At 50.3% G+C, this 16,652-nt stretch overlaps 1 protein-coding gene across 3 annotated transcripts in view; it reads left to right on the top strand.

Annotated features, from left to right (window-relative positions):
* Positions 1 to 16,652, top strand: part of Atp2c2 (ATPase secretory pathway Ca2+ transporting 2) — an 82,392-nt gene that overhangs the window by 37,333 nt on the left and 28,407 nt on the right. For 2 of the 3 annotated variants that reach the window (XM_045157658.1, XM_004664785.2), the window contains exons 5-11: positions 1,063 to 1,098; positions 1,192 to 1,253; positions 3,256 to 3,364; positions 7,243 to 7,398; positions 7,478 to 7,546; positions 8,638 to 8,713; positions 14,252 to 14,318. In XM_045157658.1, coding sequence (XP_045013593.1) covers positions 1,063 to 1,098; positions 1,192 to 1,253; positions 3,256 to 3,364; positions 7,243 to 7,398; positions 7,478 to 7,546; positions 8,638 to 8,713; positions 14,252 to 14,318 — 575 coding nt within the window. Of the gene's footprint in view, positions 1 to 1,062; positions 1,099 to 1,191; positions 1,254 to 2,514; positions 2,571 to 3,255; positions 3,365 to 7,242; positions 7,399 to 7,477; positions 7,547 to 8,637; positions 8,714 to 14,251; positions 14,319 to 16,652 lie in introns of those variants that run through there. The other variant, XM_045157666.1, reaches the window with a different exon arrangement.

The following is a 16,652-nucleotide window of genomic DNA, read 5'->3' as shown; positions in this document are numbered from 1 at the left end:
CTTTTTACATTTTTAAAAATATTTTATTTATTTATTTGAATTTTTTTTCTTCATAGTAGGGTCTCACTCTACCTCCAGCTGACCTGGAATTCACCATGTAGTCTCAGGGTGACCTTGAACTCAAAGCAATCCACCTATCTCTGCCTCCCAAGGGCTGCGATTAAAGGCGTGCAGACACCAAGCCTGGCTTTATTTATTTATTTATTTGAGAGAAAGAATATATAGAGAGAAAATGGGTGCACCAAGGTCTCTAGCCACTGCAAACGAACCCCAGATGCATGTACCACCTTGTGCACCTGGCTTACATGGGTACTAGAGAATCAAACCTGGGTCCGTGGGCTTTGCAGGCAAGCACCTTAACTGCTAAGCCATCTCTCCAGTCCACCTTCTTTTGTCTTTTTAAAAAAATATTTATTTATTTGAGAGAGAGGAAAAGGGAGACAGACGGAGGCGGGGGGGGGGGAGAGAGAGAGAGAATAAATAGATGCACTAGGACCTCCAGCCACTGCAAACGAACTCCAGATGCATGGGCCCCCTTGCACATCTGGCTTACATGGGTCCTGGAGAATTGAACCAGGATCCTTTGGCTTTGCAGGCAAATGCCTTAACCACTAAGCCATCTCTCCAGCACCCCTCTTTTTACTTTTTTTTAAAATATTTTTTATTTGTTTAAGAGAGATAAAGAAGGAGGGAGAATATAGATGCACCACTGCAAACAAACTCCAGATACATGTGTTACTCTGTGTATCTGGCTTTATATGGGAACTGGGGGATTGAACACAGGCTATCAAGCTTGAGAAGCAAGCACCTTTAACCACTGACCAATCTCTGAGCTTCCCCCCTCCCTTTTATTTTTACTTTATTTTGAGACAGGGTCTCACTAAATCACCCAGGCTGGTATTGATCTTGCAATCTTCCTGCCTCAGCCTACTAGGCAGCTGGGATGACAGGCCTGCATCAGCCTGTATCTGGAATGCAATGTGTTTTGAGGGCCTGGGCTCTGATACCCCTGGCCTTGCTCCCTGGCACTCACACCTGCCCCCACCACCCCCTGTTTTTCAGGCTGTGCTCATTGTGGTCACTGTCGCCTTCATCCAGGTGGGTATACCCTGAGGTGGGGTAACCGGAGCATGATGGGAACTTCTTGGGGTTCCCACCTTTCAACAGTACATCTGCTATGCTTCCTTCCAGGAGTACAGGTCGGAGAAGTCTCTGGAAGAGCTGACCAAGCTGGTGCCTCCAGAATGCAACTGGTGGGTTGTCTGAGCTTCTCTGGGACTGACTTTGTTTCATTGAGGGACCGGATGGGCTAGAGTTTGGCCAAAGCTTGGTTAAGTGTTGTATCTGCTTTATGGTGTCACTCAGGAGGGCACGTCTCACTGGCGGGGGGTAGGGGGGTGAGGCAACCTGGTCTCTGCCCTGGCAATGGCTGGTTGTGCGCCTTGGACATACTGCTCCATCTCTCTGGGTCTCAGCATCTGGATCAGGGTGTGTAGCCTGGGTGCGGTGGGTGGAGGAAGAGCCACAGTGTGAAGTGTAGATCTCTGTTGTTTTCCCTGGTCGGGGCTGGGGTGAGCGGCCCAGGCTCACTGCATGCTAAGAGGAGAAGGCTAAGCCTGTGGTGCTAACAGCCCCCGTGGCAGAGCGCAGGCGTGGGACGGCTGCGCAGGGGGGGTGGTCTCCAGGCACTGGCTTAGTAGCCCCCTAGAGGATGACATTCTCTTATCTGCCCTGCCATTGCCCTTTTGCCATTTATTGCCACATTGCTCCTTCCGGTGATGTTTAACCAGGAAAAAGACAAAACCACCAATGCGTACCTCGTGACATCTCAACTTAGTGTAGCATTTGTTAGAAACTTTCAAAAGTATCCTATGACCTGCCCCATGCTGTGTTGGTCCAATAGGACTTTAAGAACAGCTGGGTGAGTGAAGAACTAGAGACTTTGTGTTGTGTCATTTTAAATGACTTTAATGTCAGCTGATGGCTCAGGGAGCACTTCAAAGCCAACCACTTCCCAAACCCCAAAGTCACACCAAGATCAACAAAAAGACACAGAGGTATAACGTGGCTGGGGAGGGATGGGAACAACTCCGACTAGCCCACCCCCGGACCATGTTGAAGGAGGAGCTGGAGTCTATGTGGCAGCCTGATTAATGGGAGCGTCATTGGAAGAGCCAGTGGGGGGCAGGCAATGGGTGCTCTTGGCAAACTTAACTGGACATACCACAAGGGAATTACATTGAGTCATAGCAAGGGATGTGAGGAAGGGCCAGTGGGGTTGGTTAATTCATCTCCAGCTTATTGGCTTGCTTTCTGCCTGGCTTCTTGTGGTCCCAAGATGGCTGCCACAGCTCCAGGCAAACATGCAGGATGTTGGTGTGCATGCATGTGTATGTAGGTACGCTTGTGTGTGTATGTGTGTGTGTGTGTGTGTGTGTTCAGAGTGAAACTACCTTTCTCACGAACTCCAGCCAGCATCTCCTCACATCTCACAGGTCAGGGTGCCGTGACTTACCCATATCTAAGGCTGCTGTGGACAGGGATGGGACCACCGTGGTGGTCTCAGCCAGGTGTGATGAACTGACTCCCCGAACTATCATATGGCTGCGGAGAGAAGTAGAGACCTGAGTCCAGTTGAGCTCCTCAACCAGGAGGAAGGGGATGCCTGCCCCATCAGTCAAAGTCTGCAAAGAGTCTGAGACGAGGAAGGTGGTTGTATTGGAGACCGGGTGGAAAGAGGAGGAGGGACAGGAGGCAGGTGAGGCAGGGACCTTAGTGGGGCTTGACATGAAGGCCTTGGAAACTGAACTGGAGGCTGGTGTGGTGTCATACTGGGACGCTGTGCCCAGAAGGACATCCACTGTCCTGGGAAGGAGAGCGGGACTGCCCAGATGTTGAAGTTCCCCCACATGGGACTCTTATCTCCCCCACCTCTGAGCCCAGCTCTGTGCCCACAGTGGTGTGCTCTGTAAGTGCAGAAATGCACTCACTGGGGCTCTATTTAGCTGGCCTCCACCTGCAGAAGCTTCCAGAGGCAGGTAGCCTCATAACTCAGATGTGGCCCAGGGTCGTCCAGAAGCCGCACACCTTTCCAAAAGTCCTTTAAGATATGAGAGTTTTAAAAAATAGTAAAACCTTAGGAGCGCAAGGGTTTGCCCGTGCTCCAAAGAGAACGCTGCTGTTCTCATTGCTTCAGTCTATTAACGTGAAGGAAGTGGGTGACACCGTGTCCCTTCTCTCCCCTCCCCGCCGCAGCATGAGGGGCGGCAAGCTCCGGCACCTGCTCGCCCGAGACCTGGTTCCCGGAGACATCGTGTGCCTCTCCGCAGGAGACCGAATCCCTGCAGACATCCGACTCACGGAGGTGAGGCACCCCGCCACCTTACCATGGGACTGAGGGTGACCCGCCATGGCATACACATTCAGCTGTGGCTGACTGAGCGGGCAAGCTGGGTGTGAGCACAAAACCATACATGGGGCTGGAGAAATGGCTCAGTCTAAAAAAGTGATTGCCTCATCAGTACGAAGACCTGAGTTTGATCCCCAGAACCCATGTGTACATGTGTGGGGGATGCAGAGTCAGACGTGCATTCAGGCTGCTTCATTGCAAGGAGGGAAGTGAAGACAGAGAAGGCCTGAAAGGCAGCAGAGGGCTTGGAAGTAGCTTCTTGTGGGGAGCCCCTTCCCGACCTTGTAGATCTCAGGGTCACCCCTTGCCAGCACTGTGCCTATGCTGAAATAATGCTGCATTCTCCAGAAAAGGTTGGAGCAGCCTCAAGGGCCTAGCTTTGGGGTGGTCTGTGTTGAATCCTTATGAGAATGGATAAGTAACCATTTATGGCTCTTACTAATGGTGAGGTGCAGGTACCAACTATATTCTCAGCGACGGTGGAACCCACTGGTGGCTTTGAGAGATGGAGTGGGAAGAAGAGGGATAAGGTCTATACGTAGGACCTGCATTCATGCTATCCTAGGCTGCTTTGTCATACAGAGGCAAGGCCATTTCACATGTGGACACCCAACATCTTCAGGTGTGCATCAGAGCTTCCCCCGCCTCCTCACATTCAGTGTGTGCTCTCTGACATTGCACCTGGGGAGTGGATCCAAGGTAGGGTCCATTGTGAAGTGACCAGGCCCCAGCCACCAGGGAGGTGGGGAGAGCCAATCTATCAGTGTCCTTCTCTGGTATGAGGGATGGTCTGCCACAATGCCTGGGAGATTCTCCAAGAAGGAGATGGGTTCAGATGCTGGGCCACCAGTAAGGACCCCTTTCTGCTCCAAGTGCTCTTGGGAGGCAGAGACGCGGCAGAATTGGGCTCAATGCCCTGGGGCGGCAAGGGAGCCTGGGTTTGAACCCTAGGTCTGTAATTCCAAGCTGTGTAACTCTGAGCACTTTACTTAGCCTCTGTGCCTCAGTTTCCTCACCTATAAAGCAGAGGGGTGATAGTGACCCTGGCATAGTTGTAAGGCCCAAATACCTTCATAGCTACAGTGTCTGGGACAGTGGCTGACCCAGAAGAGGATGGGTATGTGTGGGAAGCCGAGGAAGCTTGTCCCGACCCTGTGTGTCCCAGTGGAGAGTCTCTCTGAGCCTCCGTTTTTTCCTATCTAAGAGGAGCTACTCCACAGAGCTACTATGAGGACCAAGCTGCATCCCATAGAGGGGCTGGGCACAGGACACCCGCGGGGTTCCCACTCACTCCACCCCAGGCATCACCACAGGCATTTGCAGTAGTGCGTGTGTGGTGCATATATATATGTGTGTTTGTATTACACAGCTGTGTGTGAACATGTTTATATGTGTGCATGTGTGTGGAAGTCAGAGACCTCAAGTGTCTCTTAGGAACACTGTCCATCTTTTGTTTTTGCTTTTTTCAAGGTAGGGTTTCACCGTAGCCCAGGCTGACCTGGACTTTGCTATGCAGTCTCAGAGTGGCCTCAAATTCAGTGATCCTTCGGCTCTACCTTTTCCTTCCTTTCTCTTGCTTGCTTGCTTGCCTGCCTGCCTGCCTGCCTGCCTCCTTCCTTCCTTCCTTCCTTCCTTTCTTTCTTTCTTTTTTGAGACAGGGTCTCTCGCTGGCCTGGAGCTCACAGTGAACCTCAGGGATTCAGAGTTTCTTGTGACTCTGCTTCCCCAGTTCTAAGATTACAGGCACCTGAATTTTTCACATGGGTTCTAGGCATCTGCATACAGGTTCTCATGCTTGGAAGGCAAGCACTACCAACTGAGCCATCTCCCCAGCCCCTGGAAGTTTCATAATCCCAAGAACACCCTGGCTGCAGCTCTTAGCTCCCACCCTGCCATTTAAATCCCACCCTGGGTGTCGCTAGCACAAGGCCGACGCCGGCTGCTCTCTACACATCTCTCAGTTGGCATTTTTGCAGCTCTCTGGGACAGTCGATAGCTTTGTTTATCCATAGCAGAAAACCTTTATCAGCAATTAAGGAGTGCCTGGCCTTTTGAGATCTGGAAGCCCCAGGGGCACAAAGCCCTTGGAATAAGAACCCCACAATAGCCCTTAGCACAGAACAGGGGGTCACCAAATGTTATTTCCTCTTCCCCTGAGTTTAAACAAAGGCAAAGTTCTCAATAACCAGCTGACTTGGCTCTGTCTTTTTTTTTTTTTTTTTTTCCCTGCCATGTGTAAATTGGAAAGAGAATTGAATTGGCACTGTCAGGACTCCAAGTAATGCTTTATCTGGATGTCACAGTGCTACTGGGACAAGCCCTGTGTGAGCAAGGCAGGAGCACCCGTGTGGCCTGGGAAGGAAGGGGGAGTCCCTGGGCCCTGTCCTTGAGCCAGGTCACTTGGTAGAAGCTGCTGGGGCTATGGGAGCTGTGTCCCCAACTCTATCTTGAACCTACACTTGTCCTGCATCCCTGATTCTTGAACTCATCTCCCAAGATTGTGTCCTTGACAGCTGGGTATAGCAAGCTGCTCCAGTCAGTCAATACTGACTGAGGGTCCGAGGGAGAGTATTTGCCTGTCTACAGCCACACACTTCACAGCGGCATTCTAGGCCATGTGGACAGTGATGGCCCCACCAGGCCCCATCCCTAGGTGACATTACCACCACCTTAACCTGTGTCCACCACACCTTCTATGATGTTGGCACAAGAAATCTCCTAAAGACAAATTTGACAGAGCATGTCCCCATCATTATGTGACACAGGACTCTGTGTACGTTCATATCTAACCAGTCTGCTAATCGTTAGGTAAAAGTCTCTCACTTCACACCTCCCAGTGACCTTTAGGAGCTGGCCTTCCCTCACTTTCCAGCCAGGACACAGGGGCCTCCAGGGGTGCACAGCCTCCTGAGATAAACTGCTGTCAAAAGAGGGCTTCTTCCCGGATCACGTGGGTCTCAAGCACCTGCCTCGTCTCCTGGCTGTCCCTCTGAGACCCCTCCACATAAAAGGTCCCAGTGACCCCTGTATTCAGTTGCTATTGACACAGAGGCTTGAAAGGGTGCGCGGTGTGAATGCCTGGTCTGAGGTCAGAGTCGAGATGGGTTTCAGTGGGTGGTCTCGTCATTGGCAGGCACTGCTGCTTCCCTGCTTTCATCAGTGTCTAGGGGTGCCCGTGTGCCCCGGCCTGTGACCCTACTTCCTCTGTCCCCTGCCCCCTGATACAGCCCTGCTTGACCTTTAGCCCCTCTCTGATTTCCCCTGAGGACCCTGTGGTTCCATTAGCCCCACCATGAGTGAGCTAGGGTCACTCGATCTCAGGGTCCTTGACTCAGTCCCATCTGCCAAGTCCCTTTGGCTAAACCAATGAACACATCTACACATTCTGAAGATTGGCATGTGGGCATCTTGTGGGAGTTTGGACCACACTCAAGATCCTGCTCTGACCCTCCCTCTCTCGCCTTGGTTACTGTGTTACACAGCTTTCCTGGCAACTGTGTCACACAGCTCTCATGGTAACGTCCCCAGTGGACAGTACTTGGGGTGGGGATGAGGGCACAAGTGTTTGGAGAGGCGGAGGTGTATTCTAAAAGAATTTCTGAGTTCATGTCTTCTAGTCATAGTAAATTTGCAAATAGCATTAACGAAAGTAGGGCTGCATGTTCTCTGAGGGTGGAGACAAGTTCAAGGCTTTTCTCATTCTGTGGCTCTGATCCTAGCTTCCTAAGGCCGGGACCTTCCTTGGTTGCTGTCAGTCAGGATTTTGGCTGTCAGCCCATGCCACTCAACCCCTCTGGAGGGTGAGAGAGGATGCCAGGGTCTCCCTTCCCCAGGTCACCGACCTCCTGGTGGATGAGTCCAGTTTCACCGGAGAAGCCGAGCCGTGCAGCAAGACGGACAGCCCGCTGACGGGCAGCGGGGACCTCAGCCTCAGCGCCCTGAGCAACATTGTCTTCATGGGGACCCTGGTGCAGTGTGGGAAGGGCCAGGTGAGCCTGGGTCCCTGGGTCCTGCAGCGCAGCTCCCCGTCACAGCCTTGGGGATGACAGCCTTCTCTCCTGAATGCAGGGCATCGTGATCGGAACCGGCGAGCAGTCTCAGTTCGGAGAAGTGTTCAAGATGATGCAGGCAGAGGAGGTAAGGGCAGTAGGCTGTGGGTTCTTATGGCTGGGATCCAGACTTATTCTGAGCTGGGGTGACAGCGCTGCTCTTGCCCAGAAAGGAGGAGAGCTAGGTAATGCATGTATGCTCATTTTTTAAATATATTTTAGTGCACGTGTGTATACACGCGTCTAGAGGATGGCCTCCATTGTAATTCCTTAAGAACGCATTCTACCTTCTCGCTGGCTTAGAGCTTATGAATCAGGGTAGACTGGCTGGCCAGTAAACCTCGGGGCTGCTCCTTTCTCTTCCTCCCGGTGCTGGTGTGACAGGTGTGTGCTATCATGCCTGGCATTTTGTGTGGGTGGTAGGCAGGTCCTCATGCTTATAAGACAAGCGCTTTGCCAACTAAGCCATCTCCCTAGCCCTTTGGTTGTTATTTTTAAATGTAGGATGTTGAGCTGGTGAGATGGCTCAGCACTTGAGACGCTTGCCTGCAAAGCCTAAGGACCCAGGTTCAATTCCCCAGTACCCAATATAAAGCCAGATGCACAAGGTGGCGCATGAGTCTGGTGTTCATTTGTAGTGGCTAGAGACCCTGACGTACCCATTCTCTATTTGCTTCTTTCTCTCCTCAGTCTATCTTAAATAAATAAATAAATAAATACATAAATAAATAAAATACTTTTAAAATTTTAAGTGTAGGGGCTAAAGGGATGGCTTAGCAGTTAAGGCATTTGCCTGCAAAGCCAAAGGACCCAGGTTCTATTCTCCAGGACCCACACTAGCCAGATGCACAAGGGGGCATACACACCTGGAGTTTGTTTGCAGTGGCTGGAAGCCCTGGCATACCCATATTCTCATTCTCTCTCTCTCTATCTATCTCTCTCTCTCTCTCTCTCTCTCTCTCTCTCTCTCCCCCCCCCTCCCTCTCTCCCTCTCCCTCTTTCTCTGCCAAATAAGTAAAAATATTTTAAAAAATTTAAATGTAGGATGTTCTCAATGAACTCACAGACCCAGGAGGAAGAGGTTGTGAATCTGTGTACATGTATGTCCCGGGTGGTTGTCAGTCAGCCCACGAGAATACTGTCAGGATCCTAATAAACTCCTTGTTTTCCTTCTTCCAGACACCTAAAACTCCTTTACAAAAAAGCATGGATAAGCTCGGAAAGCAACTGACCCTCTTCTCATTTGGCATCATTGGTGAGCGAAGCTGCTTCCAGCCGGGTTGTGACAGTCAAGGGGTCCATCCTAGGGCAGCGGTCACAGCGTGGCCATCTCCATGCACACCTGTGTGAGCACTGGGGTTGGGCTCAGAGCTACCATCAGCAGCAAGAGGTTTTGTGCTGGCAGTGGATGGATGGGTGCTGTAACGAGCAGCCTAGCAATGACTTCACAGCGGGAGCCTGGCATTCCCGCTCAGAGCGCAGGTTATGCGCCCGGTCCAGTGACTTCCCTGGGTAGCTCCATTCCCGGTGCCCACTCTGACCTGGGACCTGCTGTATTGTTCCTCTGCTTCTTTCCAAATCTCTGGAATTCTACCCAACTACTAGGTGGGGAAAGACACAAGGAGTGGGCATTTTAAGGCATGCACCATGAAGTGGAGTCATCACTTTTACCTGTTTATCGGCCAGAATAGAGTCCCATGGCCTCTCTGACTGCAGAGAGGTTAGGCAGCCTGATGAGCATCACACAGCTGATTTGGGTGTGGGTGGTGAGGAGGAGAAGGAGGAGCTTTTCTGCTCTCCTGGGCGATAGTTGTGACAGTCAGAAGAGATGTGTGAAGGGGGCACTGGAAGGTATGTCCTCTGTCCTTGCATTCTGAATCCCTCAACACAGCCAGACCTGTGCCTGATGAACTTTGGATCTATCCAGGAGCCATGAAATGGAACCCAGGGCTCTGGGTCGAAGTGCTGCTGACAGTCTCTCTTGCCCACAACCCCTTCCCACCTCCCCACCTCCCCCCAGTGGGCAATATCATTTTCTCCTAAACCTCAGCTTTGGGGTGACTGCTAGATGTTGCTAAGCCACCAGGCTTCTTGCTCTGAAACAGCTCTTCTCTCTTCCGCACCCCTGCCGCATGCTGCCCTAAAGCGGGAACCTTCCCATCCCACACAGCTGGCAGAGCTCTGTGCCAAGAGGCCATGTTCAGGCTTGATGGCAGTGGGAACTGAGGTGGATGCAGGCGGGGAGGGGGCTCTCCATGGCTGTTCATGTGTTGGCCTTAGCTGCATGTTGTCAGATGTGTCTGGGTGGCGGGGCTGCACAGCCTCTTACACATTCTAGATGGTGGCGGGAATCATGGCTCCCAGACCAGCATTGTTACACTGGCTATTTTGTATATCCAGTGGTCAGAGAACGTTTTTTGTTTTTTGGGTTTTTTTTTTTTTTTGTTTTTTGAGGTAGGGTCTCACTCTAGTCCAGGCTGACCTGGAATTCACTATGGAGTCTCAGGGTGGCCTCAAACTCACGGCAATCCTCCTACCTCTGCCTCCCGAGTGCTGGGATTAAAGGCGTGTGGGACCACAGTCAGCTAGACAGAAAATTTTTGAGAACATTTTAAATGATTTGTCATTTAGTTAAAAAAGAAGAAGAAGCTGGACATGGTGGCGCATGCCTTTAATCCCAGCACTCAGGAGGCAGAAGTAGGAGGATCACTGTGTATTCGAGGCCACCCTGAGAATACAGGGTGAATTCCAGCTCAGCCTAGGCTAACAAAAAACATAAAACAGGGTTATACTCTATAGACCAGACTGGCCTTGGTCTTAGTATGTAGCACAAACTGACCTTGAACTCATGGCAATCATTCTGCCTCAGTCTCCTTGAGTGCTTAAGTTCCAGGCACACAGACCACCATGTCCAGCCTTCAAATGATTTTGTGTGTGTATTTGGCTGAGCATGCACATATGATGTTCATGCATGTAGAGACCAGAGAATAACTTCATGTGGCCTTCCTCAGGTACTGTCCACCTCCTTTGAGACAGGGTCTCTCATTGGCCTGGAGCTCATCAAGTAGATTAGACTAATTGGCCAGTGAGTCCATGGAATGAGAATCAAACTCAGGTCTTCATGCTTGTGAGGCAAGAATCTTATCCACTAAACTATCTCCTGAGCCCTTAAGTGATTATTTAAGAATAGCATTTTGAGGGCTGGAGAGATGGCTTAGCGGTTAAGCGCTCGCCTATGAAGCCTATGGACCCCGGTTCGAGGCTCGGTTCCCCAGGTCCCACGTTAGCCAGATGCACAAGGGGGCGCACACGTCTGGAGTTCGTTTGCAGAGGCTGGAGGCCCTGGCGCGCCCATTCTCTCTCTCTCCCTCTGTCTTTCTCTCTGTGTCTGTTGCTCTCAAATAAGTAAATAAAAAATGAACAAAAAAAAAATTAAAAAAAAAAAAGAATAGCATTTTGAGGGGTGAAATTGTGGAATCCAAATGTCGGTGTTCCTTGATAACATTTTACTGGAACACAGGCCCACCTGTTCTTATGCTGTATGTCCAACTCCCTCAGGGCTCCAGTGACAAGGCTGAGCTGCAGTGAGGACCCTGTGATCCACCACACCAGCCCCACTGAGGGGGGCGATCTGAGCTTGAACATGACTGGCTTTCCTACCTCTGTGATCCCAGGATACATCAAGTAACTGTGCAATGAGGTAGATTGTAAAGAGAGATGGTAGGAGCAGGCTTTTCCACAAGGTGAAATTTGTTTTTAAAAAAAAAAAAAAAGGTCCACATAAACCAGGCATGGTGGTGCACGCCTTTAATCCAAGCACTGGGGAGGCAGAGGTAGGAGGATTGCCATGAGTTCGAGGCCACCCTGAGACTACATAGTGAGTTCCAGGTCAGCCTGGGCTAGAGTGAAACCCTACCTCGAAAAACCAAAAAAAAAAATTTTTTTAAAAAAGGTCCAGGGTAGTTTTGCAGTTACTGCCTTCTGCGAGCCCTAATCCCTGCCATGAGCTAAGGCTTAGTTCTAAGGTAGGTCCATGGCAAGACCCACACTAAGGAATTCTCTTCAGAACATTCTAGACTTCTCCAGAAGAGTAGGGGCATCAGCTGAGTTCCAGGGACTCCTAGAGGCCCCGAGAGGTTTGGACTCTAACTTTGGGTTTTTGTCCAATTTATCAAAGAACTAAAAAGGTGGACTCAGCCAGGCGTGGTGGCGCACGCCTTTAATCCCAGCACTCGGGAGGCAGAGGTAGGAAGACTGCCGTGAGTTCGAGGCCACCCTGAGACTACATAGTGAATTCCAGGTCAGCCTGAGCTGGAGTGAGACCTTACCTCGGAAAAAAAAAAAAACAACAATAAAAAGGTGGACTCAGAGAAGGGTAAATTATGAATTATGAGATTGATTTTAGAGTTAGGATTAAGAAGGAGAGCCCAAGCCTAAAGAAAGTCCAGGCTGGGACGGTGGGGGAGATGGAGAAAATCTTCACATAGGTTATGAGTCTCTCGGGAAGGGGTCCACACATGTGGGAAGCAAAGGGAAAAGTGGACACGTGGCTGGGAAGAGGGAGGGAGACTGAGACGACCCCTCCTCACACAGAGGCTAAGAGAACAGAAGGAGGGCGCTTACAGTAAAGAGGCTGACACACGTGTTTCAGGCCCATTTATATGAGACACACATCTGCATAGATTGTGCTTCATCAGACCCGGGAATGTAAGGAAGCGATCTGATTGGCTGGTGGGCCCAAGAAGTTAACTCAGGAACAGCCAGTCCACAAGTGTTAAGCCTGCAAAAAAAAGTTGAGAAACAAGATGATGATGTTGGAGTTGGTGCCTATCGCTGTGTTGGATGAAACTGGATTAGATGTGGGTTCTAGTCTTGCCAGAGCAGGTAGACTGGCATCCATGTCTCCATGAGTAGTCCCTAGCTAACTACCTACCAGGACAAAAGGCTACCTTGCTCCTCGTCCACATCGATGGTGGTGGCCAATTTCCTTGGTATAAATCCCCTTGTCTTGGCGAACTTTAAGCTGCCAATATCAAGTCACTAACAGTGACTATGGGGAGAGATGTACACGGTTGATTCTCACAAGGCCTTGTGAGCCAAGGCAGGCATTTGTCACAGGCGGCATAAGGGTGGGCTAAGTTCCTAGTGGGGAGGTCTGTGTTTTCTGCCTTAATCCCCTCCCCAATGTCTTTTAATCTGCTTTATCTAGATTTCTTTGGTTTCTAGCTAAGATTTAAGAGAGCTGAGTTCTATGGCTAATTAGATCATGTAAGCCCCCTTTCTCTCTCCCCTTCTGTCTTTTTCTCTTACACACACCTCAAACACAGAACAGCCCCAGATTCCTGTGCCCTACAGAGCAAAGCTAACATATTTTAGCAAGTCCACTAGGAGCTTGTCAACAGGCTATCTACCCCTCCCCCCGTCTCTGTTTCTGATGTCGAATGCAATGATAGTTAAGATGTGCTGGTGGCCCAGAGCTGAGATCTTATTGCTTGTCACATCTTCACTCCTGAGACACTCCCGGGGGGAGGCATGGTCATGATCCTATGTCACAGGTGGGGAAGCCATGGCTGCACCTGGTGGCTTGCAGCACCTTTCTCTATTGCCTGACGACTATCCTGTGAATTCCCATGGGTCTCAGTAAGGCTCGTGCCACCTCTGTCCCATCTCAAGGACATAGTGCAACACCTGGGGTTTAGTAAACACTTAATAAATGATTAGAAAAGGAGGAAATAGAGTATTTAATTAGGAGCACAAGAAGATAAAATAATTTACGAAGCAGGGGCCCAGGGGCTGGTTGTGTGGTTCCACAGTGCCTACCTACCATTTGTGAGTCCTGTCCCTAATACTGAGAGAGAGAGAGAGAGAAAGAGAGAGACCACCCACCCTTTCCAGGAATAGTACAGACTGTGTGTAAGTGCAGACAGCCCAACATGTGTTTTTTTTTTAATTTTATTTATTTGAGAAAAAGGAAGAAGAAAGAATGAGTATGCCAGGGCCTCTTGCCATTGTACACGAACTCGATACACATGTACCACTTTGTGTATCTGCCTTTATGTGACTACTGGGGAATTGAACCTAGGCCATCAGGCTTTACAAAAAAGCACTTTAACCATCTATTCAGCCCCCAACAAGGTTTCTTTAATCTAACTGGGCTGGACCCTTTCCTGAAAAAGTGAGACCAGGAGCTGGAGAGATGGCTTAGTGGTTAAGGTGCTTGCCTGCAAAGCCTAAGGACCCAGGTTCAACTCCCCAGAACTTACATAAGCCAAATGCACAAAGTGAGGCATGTGCACAAGGTGGCCTACCCTCTGGAGTTTGTTTGCAGTGGCTAGAGGCCCTGGTGCACCAATTCTTTCGCAGTTTCTCTCTCTCTCTCTCTCTCTCTCTCATAAATGAAAAGAAAAATGTGAGACCAGAATAAAAGTGTCTTTCTTAAACAACAAACAAGTGAGAGGTTGCAGGTTCTTTTGGTCTATTTGTTGAGACAGAGTCTCTATAGTCCAGGCTCACCTTGGACTCACAGTAATCCTCTTGCCTCGGCCTTCTGAGTGTTAGGATTGCAGGTATAACCTACGTTCCTTCCTTCCTTTCATTCCATTCCTTTCCTCCCTTTCTTCTTCCACTGGGAGTTGAAGCCAGGCCTTGACACAATGCTTTGCCCCTGAGCCGGATCTCTAGCCTGATGGTGACGGGTTCCTGAGCTATCCAAGGGTCTGCGAGGAAGTGACTCGAAGCACGGCGAATCATGTGGACACGCGAGGGCACGTAACGGCTGTTCTGTCTCTTCCAGGTCTCCTCATGCTCCTGGGCTGGATGCAGGGCAAGCCGCTCCTCAGTATGTTCACCATCGGGGTCAGGTATGGGCACCTTAGCTTCCATGGACTCTTCCCTGTTGCGGAGCAGGTGGGAGACTGAAATATGGGAAGGAAAATGGGTGGGGTGCACACTCTGACTCCTGCTAAGTCCCCAATGGCACATTATTAGGAGCACAAACACTGCATGGGATCCCGTGCTTGTTCTTTTTTCCTTGTGGGTTTGGACTATCTGACTAAGGACCTGGGCCACAGGGCATCCTGCCTAGACACGATTCTGCCTACAACAGGGGCAGGAAGGGAACTTATGTGTTAGTTTTTTGGTTATGACAGAACACTAAGGAAAGCTAATTGGGAGAGGAATGGTTTACTCGGGCTCACGGTTTCAGAGGATTCTGCCCACTGTCAGCTGGCTCTGTTGTTCTCCCAGCCTGTGTGAGGCAGAACAGCATGGCGCATGGGCATGGTGCCAGAGCAGAGCTGCTTAGCTCACAGCAGGCCTCCGGCCTGTGGAATAGCACTGCCCACGTGCAGAGTGGGTCTTTTCCCTTAGTCAGTCATCTTGGGAAATATCCTCACAGACACAAGCAGACATGTGCCTTGTTAATATCCTGTCCATTTCGCAATCCCGATCACACATCTAGGATTAGGACCTAGCCTTATCTTTTGGGGGAACCCACTTCAGCCATAGCATAGGCAGTGGGTTCTGGAAAAGGTAAGACCAGAGGGCAGGTGTACCAGAGGAGGCGTGGTCAGAGCTGTGTAAACCAGGCTGGAAGAAGGGTGTTGGTCACATAGACAGAAGTTGTCATTGCACTGCAGGCAGCAGCGGGAATCAGATCTAACATCTCTAGGAAACCAAAGGGGTGGAGGCATAGGGCTCCTGGTTCTGAGAAAAGGAACAGGAATGGACCACGTGATCCCAAATGATCCTTATAAATCTCCTCAAGGGTCAGTCTGGGCTCCATTTTACAAATGGAAGAACCGAGGCTCGGGCTCCCCACACCTGCTTCTGGTTACTGGATCTGGGAGTGCGGGTAGACCTTCAGCGCTGTGGCCTGGGTACTTATGCTGACCGTGGGCGGGACGGGAGTCCTTCTCTTCCCGCCTTTCCGTTCCCACCCTTGGCAGCCAATAGCAATCGGCCCATTAGTTTACCCGCAAATATTGACTGAGCATCAACTGACTACACCACAGGCCTGTGCCCTCCGGGAGTCATCAGGCCCGGGGAGAAAGTCAGTGAAACCAGCTTAAGTGTGTGTTGATACAAACAGTGACAACTTAGCATTGATGCAACAGAGGAAATGACTGCTGAGAGAAAGTGAAGGAGGAGGAGAGTGCCGCAGAAACGTGGCCATGGATGGGTGTTTTTGTTTTTGTTTTGTTTTGTTTTTTTACGCGAAGTTGAAGGCCAAGCATGGGAAAGGAGCTAGTTAAGGGACTAGTAGAATGGGAGGCAGGTGGAAAGGCCGTGGGGTGGGATAGGCCATGGCATCTGAGTATTGCGGGGGGCGGGGGGAGACTACCAACACCAGGCACTGCATTTCTAAGCTCCAGGGTTGCTGAGGCACCTGGGCTGGGATTGGAATTGGCCCCCCGCCACCACCACCACCAGCCAGAGCAGTGGGGGAGTCACAACACCCCAAACAGTGTGCCTAGGTGGTACAGTTTTCAGATTCAGGCATAGCAACAAGAAGGAGAACTTAGCCTTGTGAGGGTCTTAGAGGCAACAGCCTTCTAAGCATGGTGGGAAGACGCATTCCTGCCTCGGGGTGTAGCCCAGTGGTCTAGTGTTGACCTAGCATGCACACAGCCCTGGGCCCCATCCCCGCCTTATAAACCATGAAAAATTCCTGGAGCCAAAAAAGTCTTATTAATATTTCCAGGATAAAGAACAAAAGACGTTTCCCTGTCCACCTGTCCCTCCCCCAGGGCTGTTGGTCCTTCTCCTCCCCTTGTTTGCTCTGCTTGATCCATGGTGAATGTCAGCTTGCCCCTTTCACTTGATATTGAGGTATTGAGGGTGCTTTTGTCTTGTGGTGGATTAGTCACTTGAATTCACTGAATTAGAAGGTAGAAACAACAGAATATCCCGTGAGGAGATTTTCCAAAATAAATGAAACAAGAGACTTGTTCTTTTACAAACTTTATCATAAATCTTTGTGCGTGGAGTGACATTCGAGATGACTCAGGGAGCTCAGACTCAGGGAGCTCAATTTTCCTGGTCTCATCTAGTCTTTATTAGCTTGTGGATTAATTTTTTATCATTCTGAACATACTCAGGTGTGTGCACAATGCCCTTCCCCTGCCATTTGGGGGCGTCCCTATCATAACCTTGTGCAAATGTTTGCTAAGCTGGTTTGTCCAGCCTGGGCCATA

The sequence above is a fragment of the Jaculus jaculus genome, chromosome 1 (assembly GCF_020740685.1).
Source record: "Jaculus jaculus isolate mJacJac1 chromosome 1, mJacJac1.mat.Y.cur, whole genome shotgun sequence".
In the NCBI taxonomy this organism is placed as follows: Eukaryota; Metazoa; Chordata; class Mammalia; order Rodentia; family Dipodidae; genus Jaculus; species Jaculus jaculus.
Note: the sequence above shows the minus strand (reverse complement) of the source record. Positions and strands in the feature narration are given on the sequence as shown.